Raw genomic sequence first — 22,015 nt, forward strand, 5'->3', positions numbered from 1 at the left:
CCACCCCAACCCTGGCTATTTGTTCCAACCACACCAACTTCCCTATGGTATCTTATTCTCTATTCCAGATTCAGGACCTTTGCATGTGCTGTTCCAGGTGCCCTTCCGCCACCTCCCTGTGGCAATCACCTTCTGGGGAAGGGCCTTCCTGACCCCCCACCCCATCTGCAGTGAGCTTGGGCTATTTTTTCAGAGCCTCTAGGTCAGAAGGTGGCCTTACACCCTTCTAGGGGATGCCTACCTCACTAGCCTAATTGGTGGGGTTGTTTCCAGGTGCAGCAGCACATGTGTGTGATCAGTCTTCAGTCATGTCTGACTCTTGTTGACTCCATGGACTGTAGCCCTCCAGACTCTTCTGTCAATGGGATTCTCCAGCCAAGAATACTAGAGTGGGTTCTCCATGCCCTCCTCCAGGGAATCTTCCCAGCCCAGGGATCCAACCAGAGTCTCCTGTATTGCAGGCAGATTCTTTACCGCTGAACCACTCAGGAAGCCCTCAGTGGCACACAGTAAGTGCTCAATAAGTTCTGGACAAATAAATGGCATTGGACAGCCCTGTTTTGAGCTGCTCCAGGCTGGAGAACAGAGCGGGACCTGCAATGCGCCCTCCCTGTGGTCTGGGCTGGGAGACCCCACAGCGGGCTCCCCGGAGAAGGCGGCACTCAAGCTGAGCCCAGGCCAAGCCCATGAAGAAGAAGGGCCGTTCTCCCTTGGCCCACTTGGTGACCCAGTATCCTCAAGCCGCTCGCCAGGGGGCATCCCGGGGCGACGGGGAGGAGCCAGGGGGAGGGGGTGAGTGGAGGGCGCCTGCGGCGTCCCTGTCAGGGCGGGAGATGAAGGGTACGCAGATGCTAAACCAGGAAAGGGTGGGATGGTGGGGAGCCCTGGGGTAACCCTGTCCTTGCCGGTCGGCACAAAATATCGCGGTGGAGACAGGTCCCGGCGGGCCTCATTGCCTGGCTGGGGAACCTGAGGTCGAGGAGGGCGCGGCCGCAGCCACATGAGAAGGGGACCTCCTCGACCAGGGCTAGCGTCGAAGCCACGGCTCGCCGCCCGGGGCCGTACAAAGAGGGCGGGAGGCGGGGTGGGGCGCGTCTTCTGGTGACAGCAGCGCCCGGGAATGCGCCAGGCTGGGAAGGGGCTCTCCGCCCCCCACGCCCGGCCCCTGGGGCCGAGCTTCTCCCCAGTGCTCTGGGGCCCTGCGCTGGGGGTGGTTGGGACCTGGGGCGGGAACCCCGCAACCGCAACCCCGAGTGACCTTGAGGGAGGGGTAGGGAGAGGGATTTGGGGAGGGGTAGTGGCCGCGAAAAGGAACCTTCGGGGCAACGCGATCTGGGCGTCGGTGGAGACAGGGCAGCACCCTCCAGGAGCCACAGCAGGGCGCTCTCGGTGTGCGCACATTCCCGGGCCCTGAGCGCTGCGCCCGGAATAGCAGCCCCGAGGTGGGGGTCAGTTCCCGCGTGGCTCCCCCTCCCTGGGCTTCCCAAGGTCACCGGGACCCGAACGGTTGGACACCAGGCCGCAGTCCCGGGGCGGGGGGCGGGGCACCGCTCGTGCAGGGCAGTCCCCTGCCGCAGATCCGTGCCCAGGCGTGCAACGGCCGCGCGGGGGCGCACGGCGCCACAGCCCCTCCGGACCCCGGCCGGGGCGCGCCCTGGGAGGCCGGGTGGGAGGGGCCGAGCCCGGCTCCCCCCGCGCCTCCTCGCGGGCCCCGCCGCTTCCGCTCGCCCAGGGGCCGCCCGGGGAGCCAGGACGAGCCGCCTGGGCTCTGCGTAGCCGGTAAGTCCCTCTTTCTATCCCCCCACTATCGCGGCCAGCGTCTTCTCCCCAACCCAAAGCTGGGGTTGGGGGGTGAGGCAACCATCCATAGGGTGGGAGGAAGCCCATCCCTCCTGGGGAAACTGAGGCCCGGAGGCGTGGCCGCCCTGAGATTGTACCCACCGTGCGGCTCCTCGGGTAGGGAACCCTGGAGAGTGGGAACGGTGGTCCTTCTGGCCCCTTATGTTGCATCACCTAGACCCCCCCCCCCACCGCAACAAGCCAGTGCTAAATAGGGAGCAGTTGTCAGAAGGGCTAGCCCCCTTCCCTCCGTCTGCTCCCCAGCCCGGTCTTTTTCCTGCTGCCTAAGCCAGCCAGGGCTGGCGTTTAGAGATGCAGCGAGTCACACGCCTCTGATCAGACGGGGTCCCACCCCGGAGTTGCCCCCCACCCACCCAGTTCCTCAGTGTTTCTGAGCCGGGAGAATCGGATAACCAGAGAAACAGGGGCTCGGGGGGTCTAGTGGGCCGGCCTGCCCCCACTCAGCGCCAGGACCTCCAGGCTGCAGGCCTCCAACGTCCTGTGTGACCTCTGGGCACTACTGGCTGCCGGGTGCCATGGCCCTGGCCCGAGAAAGGACTCACTAGGTGGCTGCTTCCCTCCCCCTTCCTCATCCAGTGCTGTGGTCATGTGGAGGGTGGGGATGACAAGTGACTCCATCCTTCCCTGACAAATGAGGAAACTGAGACCCAAGGAGGCAAAGTCTCTCTGCCACCCCCTCCCCTACCCCCACATAGCTGCCTCCCTCTTCCCTCCATCATTCTTACCGGTGGCCCCTTTCCCTCTTGCAGGCGGCTTGGGGGCTCCATCCCACACTCTCCGCACATAGGCCATGAGGCACCCACTGGACCAGGGCCAGGTCACTCCTTCCTGCCCCTCACCCCATCCAGGAGCTCCCTGCTGTCCCACATCTGGGAGCTGAGGGAACCCTGGAGGCTGGAGGCCTGCCTGTGAGGGGGTGCCTCTGCCGGGCACCAGCCCCAGCTCCCACCAGCCACACCCTCTGCAAGGTCTCATAGAATACTGGACAGAACCCAGCTGGTCCCCATTGCACAGATGGGGAAACTGAGGCCAGAGAAAGAGGAGCACCTGGCCCCTTGCCATACCAGAAGGTAGGCGCAAAGATGGTGGGGAGAGTGGGGAAGGACCTAGGACCCTAGAGAGACCCGTGCACATCCCTGGAATGAATGATTCCTTCCATGATGAGACACTAAATAAGCACCTACTGTGTGCATCATGACAATAAACAACCAATAATAATAATTTTTACATTTTCCTTCTCCATACCAGGCTCTATGCCTCCCATTTTTCTCACCTAATCTGACGGAGCCCTTAAAACTTTCCTATTAGGTGGGCTCTTTTATGACTTCATTTTTCAGAGATGAGAAGGGAAATTTAGAGAGGTTGAGTTACTATCTGAAATCACACAGCCAGTCGGGGCAGAGCTGGGGTTCAACCCCTGGCCTGCTGGCACCCCCACTGCCATGCACCCTCTGCCCCCCCAGACCCCGCTCCCTCTGGAACCTCTTGCTCCTGCTGTGGACCTTCCTGAATTGTGGTTTGGGGGGCAACGCTCAGGTAAAAGGGGACATAGGCCCGGGGGCAGCAGGGATGGGGGCCTGGATGCGGCATGGGGTTAGCCAGCCTCCCCTCCAGGCTGACTGTGACTCTCTCTCCCCAAGTAGGGTCCGGGTGAGTGGACGCCATGGGGTTCCTGGAGTCGCTGTTCCAGCTCTTGCGGGCGAGGGCTCTCAGTGCGCAGCCGGAGATGTATCCGGTGAGGAGGCTGCCCAGTAGAATGGGAGGGGGTCCCTTCCCCTCCTCTCCTGTCAGCCCAGCCCAGCCCCTGGCCGCACCCTTGGCCTGCCCACACATGCTGTGACTTTTAATCCCACTGATCCAGCTGGAATGTGGGTGGGGTTGGCAAGGGTAGACTGATGGGCAGGCTGGTTTTGGGGAAGGGGTTCCCAGAGGTGCTGACAACAGTCTGGCCCCCTTGCTCCTCATAGGTTTCCAAGGGAAGAGCTGTGCTGGGGGGACACCCATGAGTACCGCCTCTGCCAGCAGCCCGTATGTTCTACCCCACCCATCTCTTAAACACATTTCTCCCAGAAGCCCTCCTGCTTCCCTGCTCAAGCCCCCAAATATGCTTACCACCATACCAGGTTGCTCTTGGGGCTGTCCCAGCCTCTGCTGCACCCATCTCTGTCCCCAGGACTGTCCTCCAGGGGCCATGCCCTTTCGAGACCTCCAATGTGCCCTCTACAATGGCCACCCTGTCCTAGGCACCCAGAAGACCTACCAATGGGTGCCCTTCTATGGTGGTGAGTAGCCCAGCCTCCTGTTAGTCCAGAGGGAACAACTCAAAACTGGCCAGGAAAAGTTGGCTTCTAAAAAGGAAGAGGAACTTGGAGGGTTGCAAGAAGGGGGCATTAGTACTGGGGCTTTGAAGGATATGTAGGAGTTGGTGAAGTGAAGCAGGGAAAGCATGTGGGAGTTGTGAAGCAGGGGCAGGAGGAGGAAGGGTCTATCCTGCACAGGGTTGAACACCAAGCTGAGGATTTACTGGGAGCTGTATCCAGAGGCCAAGAGTTCTCAAACTTATACCAGTAGCAGGAAATGTTGTTGAGCTGAAAATAGCGAGTTATATAACTGTGTGCCCAGGGCAGCGTGCCTCCAGATTTAAGGGAAACAGGCAGCTTCAGACGCCACGGTGGGGGTAGACACAGATAAGAAAATCCTGGAATGGAGAAAGTTCCAACCGTCAACTCCTGGGTTTTTGTTTTTTTTTTTCCTTCACCCTAAGAATTGGAGGAAACTTGCCATGATCTCACTCCCACAGAGGCCCGCCAGGGCCAGCTTAGGCTCTATTCCAGGCAGGGTCTGCCAGCCAGCCTCAGGAAGTTGGGAGATGGAGGGAGTTTGAGCGGGGGTGGGGTGAGGGAGCAGGGATCAGGGCTGTGAGCCTGTGGGTGTGATCAGACTATCCATTGTGTCCCGCTGCCAGGCAGAGGGGGAAACAGAGTCCCAAGGAGGGACAGCAACATATTCAGGATATGCAGGGCTCAGCACTGAACAAATACTTTTTATTGAGCACCTGCCGGGTGTAGGGTCCAAGTGCTGAGTAAGTTCTGCCCACCACTCTACCCAGAGCCTAGAACATTGGGAAATGTGCTTGATGACTGTTTGTGGAATGAACATATGAAAGAATGAGTGAAGAATAGGTAATGACGTTAATATTGTGTGTGCATGCTCAGTCGTGTCCAACTCTTTGCAACTCCATGGACTGTAGCCCGCCAGGCTCCTCTGTCCATGGAATTTTCCAGGCAAGAATACTGGAGTGGGTTGCCATTTCCTTCTCCAGATGACGTTAATAATGGGTCCCTAGTATTAAGACTTAACATTAATGAATGAATGAACGAACGAATGAATACATTCTGGCCCAGTATACGAGTCTGGGACAATCCCAGGGAACGGGAAGCAGAAATGCCTAAGGTCCAGTCCATGCTCTGCCTCAGCCTCCATGTGTAGCTTTGGCTGAGTCTCTGAGCCTCATATGCCCAAGGGAATGGCTGCCTGGGGAAGACTGGCAAGGAGGGAGCTGGAATTCAAATATAAATCCCCCCACATTCCACCGACTTCTCCCATCCCCAGCACCCAACCACTGCGACCTCAACTGCCTAGCGGTGGGGCACGACTTCTATCACAGCTTCGGTCGCGTACTGGACGGTACCCCCTGCAGTCCGGGCGCCCAAGATCTCTGTGTGGCTGGCCGCTGCCTTGTGAGGATTCCAGGCCCCGCCCCGCCCCTTAAACTCCACCCCGCCTCTTCCCTCCATACGTCGCCCCCAAACCCCATTTATTTAGTTCCTGGTCCTGCTCTCTTCCCTAGGCCCCGCCCCTTATCAAGTCCACGCCCTCCCCTGTCCCATCTAACACTAGACTCCACCCCCAGCCTCCTCCCACGAAGACCTGCCCCCAAGGTTCTATCCTTTTAGTTCTTGATTCAGCCCTCTTCCAGGGTCCCGCCCCTTCGATGGCCTAGGCGGGCGGGGACCGTCTGACGGCGCGCGTGTCCACCCCACCCCTTTAGAGTGCCGGCTGTGACGGTTTGCTGGGCTCCGACGCCCGCGAAGACCGCTGCGGCCGCTGCGGCGGCGCCAACGACTCGTGCCTCTTCGTGCAGCGCGTGTTCCGCGACGCCGGTGACCGCCTGCCCCGTCCTCGAGTTCTCCCAGAGCCCTTTAAGATGTCCGCGCTGATTGGACAGTCTCCGGGCCAGCCCCCCCCCCCACGCCGACATTCTGATTGGTCTTTGCCAGATTATCCCGCCCTTCCCTGAACAGACGTGGGTTTAACTCTTTTGCTGCCTCACTTAAAAGGTGGTAATAATCGTAACTCCAATCCATCGATCAGTACTGGTCTTCGGAGGACCAGAGCCTTGGCTAATCTCCTTACCGCAGCATCTCACTTAATCCTCAAACCAGCCTTCAAATACACCCTAGCTGCTCCCCAACACCTTCCTTCCCTCCCGCCCAGGTGCCTTCGCTGGGTACTGGAACGTGACCCTGATCCCCGAGGGCGCCAGACACATCCGCGCCGCCCACCGGAGCCGGAACCACCTGGGTATCGCAGGGTCCGAGGGAGGAGGCGCCCCGCTGGCCGCCCGAATCCCCCGGGGAGGGAGATGGCAGGGTCGGGGAGATGGGCAAGGCCATTTCCAGGGAGCCCGGGCTGACCCTTCCCTTGCAGCGCTGATGGGGGGCGACGGGCGCTACGTGCTCAACGGGAACTGGGCGGTCAGCCCGGCCGGGATCTACGAGGCAGCGGGCACCCGCGTGGTCTACACCCGCGCCACAGGGCCGGAGGAGACGCTGCGCGCCGCCGGGCCCACCTCCGAAGATCTGCTCTTGCAGGTGGGGGCGGGCCTGAGAGGGCAGCTGGGCGTTGGGATAGGGTCAAAGAATCTGGGAGGGGAGCAGGGATCAGAGGGGGAAGGCTGGGGACTACCGGTCAGAGGGAGGAGGCAGGGTAGAGTGTGCGTGGCGGGGAGTGGTCGGCCATCAGGTTCAAGGCAGTTCCCTAGTGTGTAACACTCTCCCCGCCTCGCCCCCGCCCCAGGTCCTCCTGCAGGAGCCCAACCCAGGCATTGAATTCGAGTTCTGGCTCCCTCGGGAGCGCTATGGCCCCTTCCAGGCGCAGGCTCAGGTCTTGGGCTGGTCCCCGCGGCAGCCTCAGCCTCGGGAGGTAGAACCTCAGCCCCTTGGGTCCCCCACTGTCATCCCTCCACGGACCCCGATCTCCACTCCAGGTGAGCTGGGGACAGCCTGGGTGGGGGGCCAGCAGGGGCAAGGCCCCCACCCCTGACCGCACTGCCCCTGCAGAGCCCTGTCCAACCTGCCCTGACACCCGCGGTCGTGCCCACCGGTTACTCCACTATTGCGGCAGTGACTTCGGTGAGAGGTCCCTGACCCCATCCCTCACCTGGCCCCCAATTGACCTGAACTTGACCCCTGTCTTGCTGACCTCTAACTCTGGTCCAACTTTACCCTTCACTCCTTGACATGACTACAACTTGACCCGTTGTGACCCTAATTTTGACTCCCTGATCTGATCCTTTGCCCTAATCTGACTCCTGACCCCTCATTGATCCCTAAGCTGACCTTGACCCCAGGCCACAGCTGACCACAGTCCCCAAGAGCCTCCATTGCCCCACCTGACCCCCAGTTCTGTCATCTTGCAATGGGTGCATGGTTGGGACCCAGATCCTGTCCAGCAGGGCTCAGCATGGTCCCACCCACAGTGTTCCGGGCCCGTGTGCTGGGCCGCGTCCGCCAGGCTCAGGAGACTCGCTATGAGGTGCGCGTGCAGCTCATCTACAAGAATCGCTCTCCACTGCGGGCCCTGGAGTACGTGTGGGCGCCAAGCCGCTGCCCTTGCCCCCTGCTGGCCCTCCATCGGGACTACCTGCTGGCTGCGCGGCGCCTCATCAGCCCTGATGGCACCCAGGACCGGCTGCTGCTCCCCCATGCTGGCTACGCTCGGCTCTGGAGCCCTGCCGAGGACAGCCGCGTGCGCCTGGCTGCCCGGCACTGCCCTCTCTGAGCCCCCGAACTAGACCTTGGCCACATGGGTGACTAGTCTTAAAGTCAGCATATGTCTCCTCTTGCCATAGTTTCCAGGGAGCTAGGCACTGTTTGTCTTCCACCTGCAGCTCTATGACTCTCCCATCATCACACTCAGACACCTGTACATTCAGAGCCGCTCTCACCAGCAGGCCCACATGGGTGGGGACTCACTGAACAGACTTTTAATTCTGGTTTCCTCTCTCACCTTGGCTGCCAGGAAACCCATAGCTGTTCTACACTCAGAGACTTTGTGTCTGCTTTTATTCCCCTTGCTTCACACTCATGTGTTCAGAGACATTGTCACACACAAGCCTGGTCCCAGGAAAACATGCCTAAAGAGACATTGTAATGGTTTTCCCTCTTGTCCTGCCTACCAGAAAGTTCATCACTGTTTAACCCCCAACACTCTCTCCTTTCACGCTGCTACTTACACATGTACTCTCACATTTTCAAAGACACTGTCACAAACAGGCATGACCCCCAGAAAACATGCCTACCCAGGCACTGTAACATACCAATTTCCCCTTTTGCCCTTGCTACCAGGAAGTTCACAGATAATCTTAACAGCTTCAGCAATTTGAGGGTGGGGGTGGGCTTTCCTCCAGGCAACCCTGCTGTTCATCCCTTTTTTATTCCTATTTAATTTTTACAAGAGCTGTTTAAAAACAAAACAAAACAAAAAAAAAAAACAAGCCCAGTTACACACACTTGGCCGCAGACACTTTGGAATGCGCTGGTAGTGAGATCCACAATCATGCTCCCTGCTAACCCCCAGCCCCCCAACCAACCCCCGTGTGCACATGTGATCATGTGCCCTTTGTCCCTCCTCCTGGTCCAGCCTCCAACTCTCTCCAGCATGACTGATCCTGGGAGCACTGTGATGACAGGAAATAGATGATATAGGAAGGTGGGGGTTTCTTAGGTCCCAACCCCATCCCCATGCCCCTTGGGGCCACACATTCATCTCAGGCCATTTCAAGGGGGGGGACCCCTCCAGCAGAGTAGGCAGGTCAGTGCCCCACCTTCAGCCTGTGCCATGTCCTCGTGTTCTGGATGTGGTCTCCTCATAGCTTCTAGAGCCAGGAGGGTAGGCCTAGGTCATGTGGATTGGAAGTGTCTGCGGGGTACCAGCAAACCTCTCCTTCTGCCTCTCCACCCTGAGTAGGGTGGCTCATGCCATCATTTGAGACAACCTGCTCATCTGTACCGTCTGTGGTTGTTTTCCTCTGGGCCGCAGGATGGTGGGAGTGTGCAAGGGGTGCAGGACATGCAGGTCTCAGTGGACTCAACCCTTGACCATGTGGGTGACTCCGGTCAAGCCCTGCAGCTCTCTGGGCCTCAGTTTCCCCATCTGTGAGTACTCTTTCAGCCCCACTCAGCCCTGACCATGGGAAGCACACCCTTCGGGACTCCTGCCCTACCCCTTCGGTTCACTCGTGCGTTCCTCCAAAGACTATTTATTGAGCGCCTACTGTACGCCTGGGACCAGCAGCGCCTAGGGCAGCCCAGGCCTGGCCCCGTCTTCTGCAAAAAGAGATGAAGCCGGAGGATCTCAGGACCGCCCCCTCCCGCGAGGCCAAGCTGGTCGCAGCTCTGGAGGGAGGCGTGTGGCCCGCGCGCCCCCTGGTGGCAGGACGGGGAAGAAGGGATTCCGCGCTCCGGGTGTTACCTGCAGTCCCCAAGGGACCCCGAAAGATCCAGATGGGCCCCTCTGCCTCACTACAGTGCGGGGATGGATCGGGGAAGTTGAGTCTCCGGCTCCCTCCGCCCCGGAGCTTTGTGGAGTAGCGCTGCCATGTACTCACCAGCCATCTGGACTGGTTGGCCAGGGCGAGGCGCCTGCCCCGGGGTGGATTGGGGGTGGGGGGAGAAAGACGCCAGTGCGGGGTTCACTATCAGACAGCATGGCCTGTGACCCCACCAGCCGCGACTTCCAGCAGCCGCTCCTTCAGGCGGCAACATTGTTTCCGGAAACAACCATGTAACCAGGGATCGATGGAGCCATTTAAAGACAGAACACTTTGCAATTTTAGATACTCAAATTCAGAAACGTAGTTGAGGTCCAAACTAGCATTAGCACTTGTCCAGCAAAAATTCCACACCGCTTTGACGCTTTCTTTTTAAACATGAATAAAAAGGCCAGGTGGTTACATGCAACAAAGGAAATGAGTGACTCAAGATCTGTTTCTTTGTGTCTTTACCATCCTCGGGTTTATTATTGACTGTGTCCACTTGGGTTAGCCACTGGATCGCTGCCCGGAGGGACCGCAGGTGATTACAGACAGAAACGCCCTCTCCAGGGAGGCATGCACAACTGAGTCCACTCAAGCCTCCTGCCCTGGGAATTCTTCAAATGGACTTCCTGCAGGAGGCAATGTTTATTAAAGGATGAGAACTGGAGAAGGAAATGACAACCCACTCCAGTATTCTTGCCTGGGAAATCCCAGGGACAGAGGAGCTGGGCGGGCTACAGTGCAAGGGGTCACAGTCAGACACGACTTAATGACTAAACTAACAACTCCTTGGTCTTTGGTTCTGTGTAACTTAAAGCTAAGTTCTTAGGACTTCAACTTCCTAGAAATATTTTGAGGTTAATATTGGAGCCAGCTGGACTTCATCTAGCAGATTTGAAATAAATAAGGAGCTATGACGGGGCTTCCCAGGTGGTGCTAATGGTAAAGAATCTGCCTGCAAATGCAGGAGACATAAGAGATGCAGGTTCTATCCCTGGGTTGGGAAGATCCGCTGGAGAAGGAAATGGCACCGCACCCCAGTATTCTTGCCTGAAAAATTCCATGAGCAGAGGAGCCTGGTGGGCTACAGTTCAGGGGGCCACAAAGAGTTGGACACGACTGAGCACACACAGAATGGAAACAGGCAAGTTTGGAACTTGCATTCCTGTTAAAACTGTAGTAATCACAACAGCTAATTCATCCTCCCCACAAAAGATTGTATTCAGCAGTCTTGCAGCATGCCAGCTGTGGGGAGCGGGGTGCGATGCTTTTCTTACTGTTTTGAATTATCTGCAGAGATCACCCCTCTGTTGGCTGAGCTTCTCTCTCACTGACCCTGTACCATCTGGCTGGCCCACAGGAGAACACATATCCAGTTGAGGGGCTGCCCCAAACCCCCGAACTGTCTCACACCCAGAGGGTTAGTTGAGGGCATGGGGGTTAGGATGGTATGACCACCTGGGTAAACAGTTTGGCTGTTTCTGCTATAGTTGAAGTAATGTTCGTGTACAAAGTTGAATTATCATGTTCGTGTCCTACCATCTAGAATCTGTGAACAGGACCTTTGGGGAAAGGGTCTTTGCAAAGTAATTGAGGATCTCAAAGGAGTACCTGGGTGAACCCTAAATCCAATGACCAAGCACCTTGAGGAGGCACAGAAAGAGAAGATACCCATGTGAAGACAGTGGCAGAGATCCGAGGGAGGTGGCCACAAGCCCAGGGATGCCTGGGGACTCCCAGAAGCTGGAAGAGGGAGGAAGGACCCTCTACTGGGGCATCCAGAGGGAGCACAGGCCAGTGACACCTTGATCTTGGACTTCCAGCCTCCAGATGGTGAAAGGGAGAATTCTGGTTGTCTCAAGCTGCCTCACTTGTGGTAATTGGTGGCAGCAGCCCCTGAGACTCAGAAGTTCACCCCACACCCTGCAGTCTCTGACAGATAAGAGAGTCGTTAGCTCCACTCACCAAAGGCTGCTTCTAGAATGTTCTGAGCAGCTGTCGTCGCAATAGCCCGGACTGGAAACAACTCTAATGCCCATCAGCAGGGGACCAGATCATTCTCTGGCCTTCCCGCAAAATGACATGCTCTCTCCAATGACAAAGACTGACACCCAGGTCACTCCCGCAGCAGTGGGGTGAGTCCGAGTCAGACAGAAGGGGACAGAAGATATCATGGACATGATGCAAGTGACCTTCAATGACAGAGGGGACCAAGGCAGGGTGGGGGCTCCCTGGGTGGGAAGTGACTGGGTGCGGCCGGTCCTGTTGTGTTATTTGCCCCCAAGTTGCTGGTTACACTTTTCCGTACATTTAAATTAAAAACAAGTCTGAAGAGCTAAATAAATATCAGTGCTTCCACCTGGGAGACAGGTGTGTGTATCCGCTCACCTGTACTCCCAGATGAGCTGATGGGGTGGTGGCGGAGGCAAGGCTCAGAGACAAACTTCAAAGGGCATGGGGGGCAGGGCAAGGCCAGGTGCAGAGCGAGCCAAGGCCCCGTCTCCTGCCCCAGACCCAGGCCACACCACCAACTTCAAACACCTGGGCCAGTGATAAGCAGATGATAAGATCCGCATCCCTAGAGCCAACGTGGACTTCTCAGTAGGGTGGGGGGTTCATTAATAATTAGCCTTCATCCCTTCCTCCCAACAAATCCAACACCCTCTAGTAAAAGCCAAAGTCCTCACCACACCTTCCAGGGACCTGCATGGCCCCCCTGCCAGACCCACTTCCTGTCTTGCCCTGGCACTTGCGGTTCCGGGCACATGGGTCTCTCTGCTCTCCCTCTAACCTGCCAGGCATGGTCCTGCCTCAGGGCCTTTGCACACCCCCCATGCCTGACCCACTCCCGCCCCCCGTTCATAAAACTTATGCCCTCACTTTCTTCATGTCTGTACTCAAAAGTCACTTCCAGGGACTTCTCTGATGGTCCAGTGGCGAAGACTCTGCGCTTCCACTGCAGGGGGCACAGGTTCAATCCCTGGTTGGGGAACTAAGCTCCCACATGCTGCATTGCATGGCCACACATACACACACAATCACTGCCATAGAGATGCATTTTTCCAATGCTTCCAGCTCCTGCCCCCAGCCCCCTAGCTCCTTACTGCATATTCTCCCATGACAGTCTTCTCTTTCTGACCTGTTATGCATTTATCCTGTCAACTGTGACCTCCCCAAATTCTCAGGAGCAGGGGTTTTAGTTTCTCTGGGTCGTTAATCTACCCTAGGCTCCTGGAGCAAGGCCGGGCATACAGTAGGTGTTCAGTGTTTGCTGAGAGGTTGATTGAATGAACTGGACCTACTGCTCACTGGCAGCACTCATGCAGTGCCTTCTCCTCCTGCCTTGCTGGAATTCTCAAGGATGAGGACTCAGGGCTGCCCGGATGGGGGTTGTGCAGAAGTGCCTCATTTTCATGAAAACTGTCTGTGGTGGAGAAGCTACCACCAGCTGGAGGCAGACTGGGCTGACAAGGGGGAAGAGGGAGGATGTGTCCCGGGATTGCAGGGAACTTCCTTGGCAGTGTATCAGTTAAAGAAAACCAGAATACCCTCCCTCTCCCAGCCATTCAAGTTCAGGTCCTTGGAAGCACAGCCTGAATCAGAAGGTGGGGGGTGGGGGAAGCTGAGCGATGTGGTGTTCTCAGGGGAGCCCCTGAAGCAGGTACCCCACCTTGAATCAACCCCACCAGGAGCCCAGAGGCCCATGTTTTGTGCCCCCACAGCTGTTGGTCACTGACTCCAGCCCACTCCCAAGAAGGGGGCTGTAACCTCGAGGGCATCTCCAGGGAGATACCTGCTGTCATCCAAAGACAAATCTACTGCCAAGGGGGCAGGTTTCATCCCTGGTCGGGGAACTGAGATCCCACAAGCCTTGCAGCATGGCCAAACAAATATCTCCAGACACAGCCCAATGGCCCTGCGACAGGAACATTCCCAGCTGGGAACCACTGAGCTGCTCCTGGAGCCACCGCCCTATTGGGGTCCCTGGTTTCTCCTCCTAACCCTCCTCTTGCACCACAAGTGTGACCGACCAGAATCAGGGGTGTGCAGAGCTCTGGTGAGGGGCAGACTGTGATGGACACCATGGTCCTTCCAGCTGTGGCTGCAGCCGCCTTGTGGGAGATCACCAGGGAAGCCCCCTGCAATTCCAGGACACATCATCCCTCTCCCCCCTTATAGGCCCAGTCTGTCCCCAGCTGGTTGTGGCTTGTCCATCACAGATAGTTTTCATGAAAAGGAGACAATACCTGCTCCAGGGGCTCCCCTGAGACCACTACCTCGCTCAGCTCCCCTCACCTCCTACCTTCCGACTCAGGCTGTGCTTCCAGGAAATGTGAACTTTAACAAGTGAGAGAGGGAGGGTGTCCTGGCTTTCTCTCTTGTTGGATTGGATTTGCTACTTTTTGCTCATATGTTTTTGCACCTATATCCACATGACAGGCAGGCACATCACCTTCCTTACCTGTCCTGTCTCTGCCTGTTTTTATGATCAGGGTGGTGCTGGCCTCACAGAGGAAACCAAAGGCAGGTTGTAGGAAGTCCTGTCCCTGCTTACCCAGCTCCTGCCCCCCAATTTCTTAGGAGGCCAGGCGGACATCCACGGCCAGCCTCCCAGCCTCTCTGGTGAAGGTTGCCTGGTGGCATCTGGTCCCATCACTTCATGGCAAATAGAAGAGGAAAAAGTGGAATCACTGACAAATTTTATTTTCTTGGGCTCCAAAATCACTGCGGATGGTGGCTGCAGCCATGGTATTAAAAGATGCTTGCTCCTTGGAAGGGAACCCACGATAAACCTAGACAGTAAATTAAAAAGTAGACATCACTTTGCCGGCAAGGTCTATACAGTCAAAGCTATGGTTTTCCCAGTAGTCATGTATGGATGTGAGAGTTGGACCATAAAGAAGGTTGAGCGCCAAAAAATGGATGCTTTCACAATTGTGGTGCTGCAGACTATTGAGTCCCTTGGACTGCAAGGAGATCCAACCAGTCATTTCTAAAGGAAATCAACCCTCAATATTCATTGGAAGAACTGATGCTGAAGCTCCAATACTTTGGCTGCCTGATGCAAAGAGCTGACTCATTGGAAAAGACCCTGGTGCTGGGGAAGATTGAAGGCAGGAGGAGAAGGGGGCATCAGAGGAAGAGATGGTTAGACAGCATCACTGATTCAATGGACAGGAGTTTGAGCAAACTCCAGGAGATGGTGAAGGACAGGGAAGCCTTATATGCTGCAGTCCATGGGGTCACAAAGAGTTGGACACAACTTAGTCACTGAACAGGGCTTCCCTGGTGGCTCAGACAGTAAAGAATCCAACTGCAGTGTAGGGAGACCTGGGTTCAGTCCCTGTATTGGGAAGATCCCCTGGAGAAGGGAATGGCTACCCACTTCAGTATACTGTCCTAGAGAATTCCATGGACAGAGGAGCCTAGCAGGCTACAGTCCATGGGGTCACAAAGAGTTGGACATGACTAAGCCATTTTCACTTCACTAGCCACTGAACAACTGCAAGCCTGGCCCTGCTGCAGAGGTGCCTGCAAGGGGCGCTGGCTGGAGTGAATGGCCACTACTTTCCCAGTGACCAGCAGGGTGGTGGATCCTGCCCAGCTCTCCTAGCTCCTGGGCAAGAAAAATCTCAGGTGTGCTTTCGACAGGGGACAGAGCGCCAGGTGCCAGCAGATGTGCTGGGTTTAGCCACCCCTGCCTTCTCAGCCTCTTTCTCCTCCTACTTTGATCTCTTTCTATAGGCTCCTCCTGGGTTCCCTCCCAAATAAAGAGCTTGAACTCAGATTCTTGTGAGGTGGGACTTGGCTTTTAGCTGGCTCCTCTGGAATAGTTTTCAAAGAAGGGGGTGTCCTTGGCTTCCACTGCAGGGAGCATGGGTTCAATTCCTGGTTAGGGAACAAAGATCCCCCATGCTGCCTGGTGTGGCCAAAAAAGAAGGGGATTGTGGTGAACAGGCCTGAGAGCTCCTGAAGAAGGGGAGAGAGAAAGCTTAAGGACATGGGCTCAGAGTCCATCTCGGCCACTTGGTGAGACCTCCATTCTGAGCCTTGGTCTTCTCCTCTGTAAAGTGGGGCTGGCCCAGCACCCGCCCCCAGGAAGCCCCTCCCCAGAGCCAGAGGACAGACAGGGGAGATGAGGCTGGTCCAGAGAGCTTTACTGAGCCCTCCCTAGCAGGCCAGGTGCTTCATCCGCCAGCAGTGCTGCAGGCAGCGGAGCCTGTGTCTGTAGTCAGGCCAGCTGTAGGTGACCTCAGTGGTGCACTCTGAGCTGTACTCTGGGGAGGACTCAGGCTGGCAGGAAGCAGGGAGCTCTGGCACCGAGGTGCTGCTGGTGGCCTTTGTCGTGGGCCGTTTCTGGTGCCGTCTGCTGGACTTGGGGGCGGAGGCATCTGGCCCATGGGGGGTATTGTTGGGGGGCTGCGTGGGGGTGGTGGTGCCACTGGGAGACTGCCCGAGGGCAGGGCCCTGGCTGGAGGTGGTGCTGGGCCGATGTGTGGGGCCCAAGAGCCCCTGGGAAGGGCCTGAGGAAGTGGCGGAGGGCCGGGCGCGCTGCTGCCCGGGGGCCTGGGGCTGGCTGGAAGAGTTGGCTCGAGATCGGAGCCCACCCCGGGGCTTGCCAGGCAGCTGTGTGCTGGCGGCCGTGGTGGCAGCCACGGCCTGAGGCTGGGCTTGGCCCAGGCTGGTAGAACTCCTGAGGGCGGACTTGGCAGGGAGTGAGGGGCTGGTGGTGGGCTCTGCTGGTGAGTCAGTGGAGGAATGCGCAGACGACTTGTGCTGTGGCACATCCTCCGTCTCACGGTCCAGTGTGTCTGCGTTCGGGCTGGCTGGGGGCTTTACTTGGCCTTCTGAAGCTGGTTCACGCTTACTTTCCCTGCTGTGGAGAGAGCACGCCAGGGGTAAGTGAGGTGGGTCTGCCTGTGCTGAGAGCCTGAGGGCCCGGAGGCCATGCTCAGCCAGCAACACCTGAGCGCAGGCCACTGACGACCAGCATGGGGCCCACCTGAAGGACCAGCAGCCAGACCTGGCTGGGATAGAGGCAGGTGCAGGCACTCACACACATGCACATGTCTAGGACTCCCCCCTTCCAGGGGTGGGTGCTTACGTACAGTCGACTCTGAGGGCAGTGAGGGGCCCGCTGCTGTGGCTGCTGGGGTGATGAGAGCCCGGCTGCGGGCCAAGGCCTGCAGGACTGGTTCCCGAGAGCATGAGAGAGAGAGGCGGACAGTGAGATGGGGAGGAGGAGTGCTCGTCAGAGGCAGCAGGGATGCCAGATGGAGGCCAGTCAGAGTCAGGAGGACAGGAGGCAGGAGTGAAGTTGAGTGGGGCGGGGGAAGCCGGGAGACAGAGGCCAGACATACGGACACCACTCGCCCTGCATGCACGCACCGTCCTTCGTCATTCCGGCTGCCACGTCCAGGGCCCGCCCGCTGATGTCGCTCACGATGCTGTCCACGGCCTCGTGATGCTTTAGAAACAGAGGACGTATGATGCGATGGTACAGCATATGAGCTCCGTTCCAGGGGCCGGGAGCCATGCAGAACAACAGGAAGGCGCACTACAGGCAGAGGTCAGGAGTCACACTGGGCCTCCTCCATCAGACACCCTTAGGGATGGGCCTGGCCTCCCCCATCAGACACTCTTAGTGATGGACCTGGCCTCCCCCATCAGACACCCCTTTGGGTACCCGCTCCCAGGATAGAGTGGTGTTTCCCGGGTGGTGCCAACCTTGCCCGCGTAGTAGAAAGGGAACCAGGACAGGAGTAGATCGCTGAAGAATTCGGCTAGCCCGAACAGGCCGTACACCACCCAGTATGTGAGCCACACAGTGTCGTCCTCTTTGCTTGGGCTCTCGATAGCTTTGATCCTGGGAAAGGCATGGCAGGGTCAGAGGCTGCCCAGAGAGTGCCTTGGTGCGCCACACCCACCCCCCCAACCCCAGCCCTGCCCCAGCAGGCACTCACGAAGCATATGCGGGGTATGCAAAGCCGATGAGACTGCACAGCAGAGGAGCCCCGTACCCGAACAGAAGATACAGGCTTAGCAGAGTGGCGGCTCCTGCAGACAGAAGGCGGTAGGCGTGGGCTTCGCCTGCTGAGCCTTGACCCCAGCGTCCCCTGGGCCTGGCCCATGCACCCTGCACCATCTCTCCTCCTAGAAGCCTCGGCAGCCCCTGTAGCACCTGGGTACCCCTATCATGGCTCTGAAGCCTGACTCTTGTGTCTGTAATACCCTAATATGTCCATCTCCCCCGCAGGACTGCCAGCTCGCCAAGGGCAGGTGGGCACCTCAGGATTGGTCTGTACCAAGTACCTGCCCAATGTTTATTGAATGAATATGGGATCTCTGCAATTATAACTATCTCACTCCAGGCCCTATAGGAGTGGCTGAGCCGAAGGGGCTAGAATTTGAATAGAAGTCATGGGAGAAGACAGATTCTTTATCCTCTGAGTCACCAAGGAATTCTATGGATAGAGGAGCCTGGTGGGTTACGGTCCATGCGGTTGCAAAGAGTTAGACAGGACTAAGCGACTAACACTTTCTACTCTCAGTGGGAGAAGAGGCTTCCCAGGTGGCGCAGGTGATAAAGAACCCACCTGACAATGCATATGTAAGAGACATGGGTTTGATCCTTGGGTCAATAGGAACCCACTCCAGTATTCTTGCCTGGGAAATCCCATGGACAGAGCAGCATGGTGGGCTACAGTCCATGGGGTCACAAAGACTGAGACACGACTAAGCAACTAAACAAAAATAACAATGGGAGAAGAACCTGAAAATGAGGCCATTCTGTTGTTAATACTTGATTCCTGGAGAGCGGAGAAAGGCAACAGAGTTTGTAACTTTGATCTTAGTCAAGGGTCTCTTCCCCTTGCTACTGCTGACTCTTGGGGGATCTTGGGCACTGTGGGGCAGGGAGAAGCATCCTTGCCCCCCCTGCTTGATGGTAGGAGCACCCCAAGTCATGACCACCCGATGTCCCCAGATATTGTCCAGTGTCCCTGGGGGGCAACAGGACACCCCCCCCCCATGAGACCCTTTGTCTTCGTGGCAGGTTGCAAAGCATCATTCAGAGTCCCTCAGATGGAGAACTCTCACCTACTATGAGACCCCTAGTGAGTGTCTCTTTGCTTGGAGCCTCAGTTTCCCCATCTGTCAATGGGGCAGTAGTGGCCCAGTCTCTGAGGGTTGGTGTGGGAGTAACTAAATAAGATAGAAGAGGGGACCCCTCCCTACACAGTGAGCCCCTATGGTGGTCCAAACACGCTCCCAGCAATGAGAGTTCAGAGGACATTGTGGGGCAGGGGGTGGGAACCACGAGTCTTAGCCACTCTGAAATCAGAATGGTTGCTGTTGCATTTATTAAGCTCTTGTATGCAGGGCTCTATCCTCCCCCTGTTCTATCTCATTCAACAGCCAGGATGAAACAGAAGCTGGCGGGCAGAGGAGGGGGGTGGTGGGGGTGAGGCTCACACTAGGTCACTTGGGGAGCCTCTGATTTCTGGGAGCTCTTACAACCCCTCCCCCACCTCCAGGCTGTTATCTGCAGAGAGAAACAGAGGCCACCAGTGGACCAGAGGGCAGAGTTCCCTTCCCCCTCCCCCCCACTTGTGTTAGCCTTTATCCCTGGGGTCTGGCATCAGGAGAGGAATGGAGGAATCCCTGGCTGGCCCGAGGCAGTCTGCTCACTGCTTCCTCTGGGTTTCCTCCTCTGGTAGCTGGGAGGGGAGGAGGGTTTAGACAATCTCAGGCAAGTGGGGCCTGAGGGTTTCTACATCTGGGAAAGGGGGTTGGGGAGTGGCACCCCCTTCCCTGTAGATTGCTAGTTGGGGAGCAGTAGCTCTCCCAGGGCCCACCTTCCCTCAATCCGGATTTCTGCAGCCTCAGCAACAGGAGGATGACCTGGGGCATGGGCGGGGGTGATCCCCGAGATCAGCAGCAGATGGGGTGGGGGGGTGCTCCAGACAGGGCAGATTGCAGGGGCAGCCTCCCATGCAGCCCCTACTGCTCTGGGCCGTTTTTCTGCCCTGTGACCCCCAGACTCCTCAGCAGGCCTCTCCCAACGGGCCCCTCCCCAGTGCTCTATGACCTAAATTCCCCACCCACTGGTGACAGGGATGTGGAAAGCCAGGCAGGGGATAAAGGGCTTGCTCCCAGGGGAGGTCCCTGGCTGACCCGACACGGGTTGGGCACCAGCAACCTGGAGGGACAGGTTTGGATCCTTCCTTGGGCTGCCTGGCATTACAATCCCCCAGCTGGTGGGGAAACAGGAGGAAAGCGGACTCTCAGGATCTGTACACAGGTGCTTAAAACACATTGGCACGTCCTCACCCAGAGCCGCACCCCAGTGTCCGAACTAACTGTCCCGAGACTCATTCTAGGCGGGCTTCTTGGAAGAGGTGGCAGAAGGGGGTTCGGTCAGAAGCACCAAAAAATAGGGGCGGTACTTAAAGGGACTGGACAGTTTCAGAGAATGGCAGAGGCCACCCAAGGTCACTGAGGAGGAAAGGCAGGGGAGGGACTGGAATGGAAGTGACAATCAGGGGTGACTGGACTCCCTCTCCATGGGCCCCAGCCAACGTTTCTGCAAGCCCACCGCAGCAGTCAAACAATCCAGCTCAGGGTAGGGCAGAGTGAGAGGGCAGGCCAAGGGGTAGAGCTTGGGGTGGGGTGATTCTAGCAGGAAAACCTCGGGAGGGGAGGTGGGAGTGACGCTTCTCCTCCTGGTCTGGAGCATCCCCTGGGAAAACGGGAAGATCTCTACACTTGCTTCCAGGCTAGAGTCCATCTGGGAAGAGGGTGGCGAGACTGGCAGGGCATTGCTACCTACCTGCCCTCTCCTCCCCCGGGACCAGAAGAACAACCGGAAGAACCGGACTTCTGCCTGGAGGGCACCCAGGGCCAGGAGGGAGGAGGGGGCAAAGGACGGCTGCAGGGCCAAGAGGGGGTTGGTCCTCGACTGAGGTCGCACGGCGGGGGCGAGAAGAGACTGCGGCCAGAACCAAGGTCCTGGTCCACGACCCCTCCCCAGGATCTCGGTCTCCTCGCTGGTCTGCGGGAGCGCCCCGCCGCCTGAGTTGGAACCCGCAGCAGGGGCGGCCGGAAGGGAGAGGTCCGAGGCCCCGATAGCCCAGGGCTTCACTGTGCCTGTCGGCGAAATGGGGCGGCACTCCCAAGCGCTGCCCTCGACGGCTCACCCGTGGCCAAGTACCGCTTGTCGACACCTGTCTTGGCTTCGAGTGCCCCTAGCGCTTCGGTGGCCAAATTCCTCTGTTCCAGAAAGCGCTCGAAGCGCTGGCGCAGGCCGTCCATGGCACTTGGGCGCCCCGGACTGGCAGCTTGAACTCGACCGTCTCCCCGCGCACCGGCTAGACTGCTTGCGCGCCGCCTTCCTTCGGTGCGAGCCGCACCGCTCAACTCCCGGACGGGTCTCCGCCCCCGGGCTGGTTTCCGCCTCCTGCCCTCCGCTCTGGCCAATGGGAGGGCAGGGCGGACAAAGGAGGTGGGGCCTGCCCCGTCTCCTCCGCCGCATTGCCCTCTGGAGGGCCGCGGCAGCCGCAGCCGCGACTTTGGAGGAAGGGGGCGGGGCACGGTGACTGAGGGCACAGATTGGCTGAACGGGAGGGGGACGTAGCTGATTGGAGGGGCGGGGTCATGGCCGGGGGATTATTGGCTGAGCAGTTGTGGGTGGAGCTGGGGCGGAGAGAAGAGTGCTGGGGAGGCGGAGCTGGTGGGCGGGGCTGGAGAAAGTTCAGAGCTGATTGGAGAAACAAGATGTTTATTAGGGAAAACAGAGGGGAAGTGGGGCCGAACATAAAGGAGGAGGGACAGAATCGGAAAAGCGGTGCTTCAGTTCAGTTCAGTCGCTCAGTCGTGTCCGACTCTGCGACCCCATGGACTGCAGCACGCCAGGCCTCCTTGTCCATCACCAACTCCCGGAGCTTACTCAAACTCATGTCCATCGAGTGGGTGATGCCATCCAACCATCTCATCCTCTGTCATCCCCTTCTCCTGCCTTCAATCTTTTCCAGCATCAGGGTCTTTTCCAATAAGCCAGTTCTTTGCATCAGGTGACCAGAGTATTGGAGTTTCAGCTTCAACATCAGTCCTTTCAATGAATACTCAGGTCTGATTTCCTTTAGGATTGACTGGTTTGATCTCCTTGAAGTCCAAGGGAGTCTCCTCCAACACCACAGTTTAAAAGCATCAATTCTTTGGTGCTCAGCTTTCTTTATAGTCCAACTCTCACATCCACACATGACTACTGGAAAAACCATAGCTTTGACTAGATGGACCTTTGTCAGCAAAGTAATGTCTCTGCTTTTGAATATGCTG

At 57.7% G+C, this 22,015-nt stretch overlaps 2 protein-coding genes across 11 annotated transcripts; one reads left to right on the forward strand and one right to left on the reverse strand.

Moving 5' to 3' along the window:
• Positions 1-1,311: 1,311 nt before the first annotated feature.
• On the forward strand, positions 1,312-10,124 carry ADAMTSL5 (ADAMTS like 5). 8 transcript variants are annotated; one of them, XM_006050536.4, is made up of 13 exons: positions 1,490-1,779; positions 2,610-2,930; positions 3,324-3,396; positions 3,504-3,595; positions 3,828-3,888; positions 4,034-4,142; positions 5,473-5,600; positions 5,912-6,023; positions 6,358-6,444; positions 6,571-6,734; positions 6,940-7,129; positions 7,203-7,274; positions 7,622-10,124. In XM_006050536.4, exons 2-13 carry the CDS (start codon positions 2,875-2,877, stop codon positions 7,921-7,923), a joined length of 1,446 nt encoding a protein of 481 aa, XP_006050598.3. In that variant the 5' UTR covers positions 1,490-1,779; positions 2,610-2,874; the 3' UTR covers positions 7,924-10,124. The 8 variants fall into 8 exon arrangements, with proteins under 8 accessions (XP_044804501.2, XP_006050597.3, XP_006050596.3 ...); XM_044948566.2 differs by lacking the exon at positions 1,490-1,779 and adding an exon at positions 1,312-1,442 and having other exon boundaries at positions 2,709-2,930; positions 6,358-6,734; XM_006050534.4 differs by having other exon boundaries at positions 1,489-1,779; positions 6,358-6,734.
• A 6,255-nt stretch (positions 10,125-16,379) lies between these two features.
• REEP6 (receptor accessory protein 6) lies at positions 16,380-21,238 on the reverse strand. Of its 3 annotated transcripts, none has more exons than XM_006050532.3 (5): positions 20,878-21,116; positions 17,644-17,737; positions 17,408-17,546; positions 17,069-17,237; positions 16,380-16,556 (listed from the first exon to the last, which is right to left on the reverse strand). In XM_006050532.3, the coding sequence occupies exons 1-5, from the start codon at positions 20,990-20,992 to the stop codon at positions 16,516-16,518; spliced, it is 558 nt and encodes a 185-aa protein (XP_006050594.1). In that variant the 5' UTR covers positions 20,993-21,116; the 3' UTR covers positions 16,380-16,515. The 3 variants fall into 3 exon arrangements, with proteins under 3 accessions (XP_006050594.1, XP_025148532.1, XP_025148531.1); XM_025292747.3 differs by lacking the exon at positions 20,878-21,116 and adding an exon at positions 19,537-20,451; XM_025292746.2 differs by lacking the exon at positions 17,644-17,737 and having other exon boundaries at positions 20,878-21,238.
• Positions 21,239-22,015: the final 777 nt, after the last annotated feature.

The sequence above is a fragment of the Bubalus bubalis genome, chromosome 9 (genome assembly GCF_019923935.1).
Source record: "Bubalus bubalis isolate 160015118507 breed Murrah chromosome 9, NDDB_SH_1, whole genome shotgun sequence".
Lineage (NCBI taxonomy): Eukaryota > Metazoa > Chordata > Mammalia > Artiodactyla > Bovidae > Bubalus > Bubalus bubalis.

Coding starts and splice junctions, on each gene's coding strand:
- ADAMTSL5 (XM_044948566.2), top strand. CDS start 2,875: ATGGGGAAACTGAGGCCAGAGAAAGAGGAGCACCTGGCCCCTTGCCAT. Junction 2,931..3,323: donor GCCCCTTGCCATACCAGAAG/GTAGGCGCAAAG, acceptor CTGCCCCCCCAG/ACCCCGCTCCCTCTGGAACC. Junction 7,130..7,202: donor GACCCCGATCTCCACTCCAG/GTGAGCTGGGGA, acceptor CTGCCCCTGCAG/AGCCCTGTCCAACCTGCCCT.
- REEP6 (XM_025292746.2), bottom strand. CDS start 21,212: ATGCGGCGGAGGAGACGGGGCAGGCCCCACCTCCTTTGTCCGCCCTGC. Junction 17,547..20,877: donor CAAGCGGTACTTGGCCACGG/GTGAGCCGTCGA, acceptor TGCCTTTCCCAG/GATCAAAGCTATCGAGAGCC. Junction 17,238..17,407: donor CTTTCTACTACGCGGGCAAG/GTTGGCACCACC, acceptor CTCTGCCTGTAG/TGCGCCTTCCTGTTGTTCTG.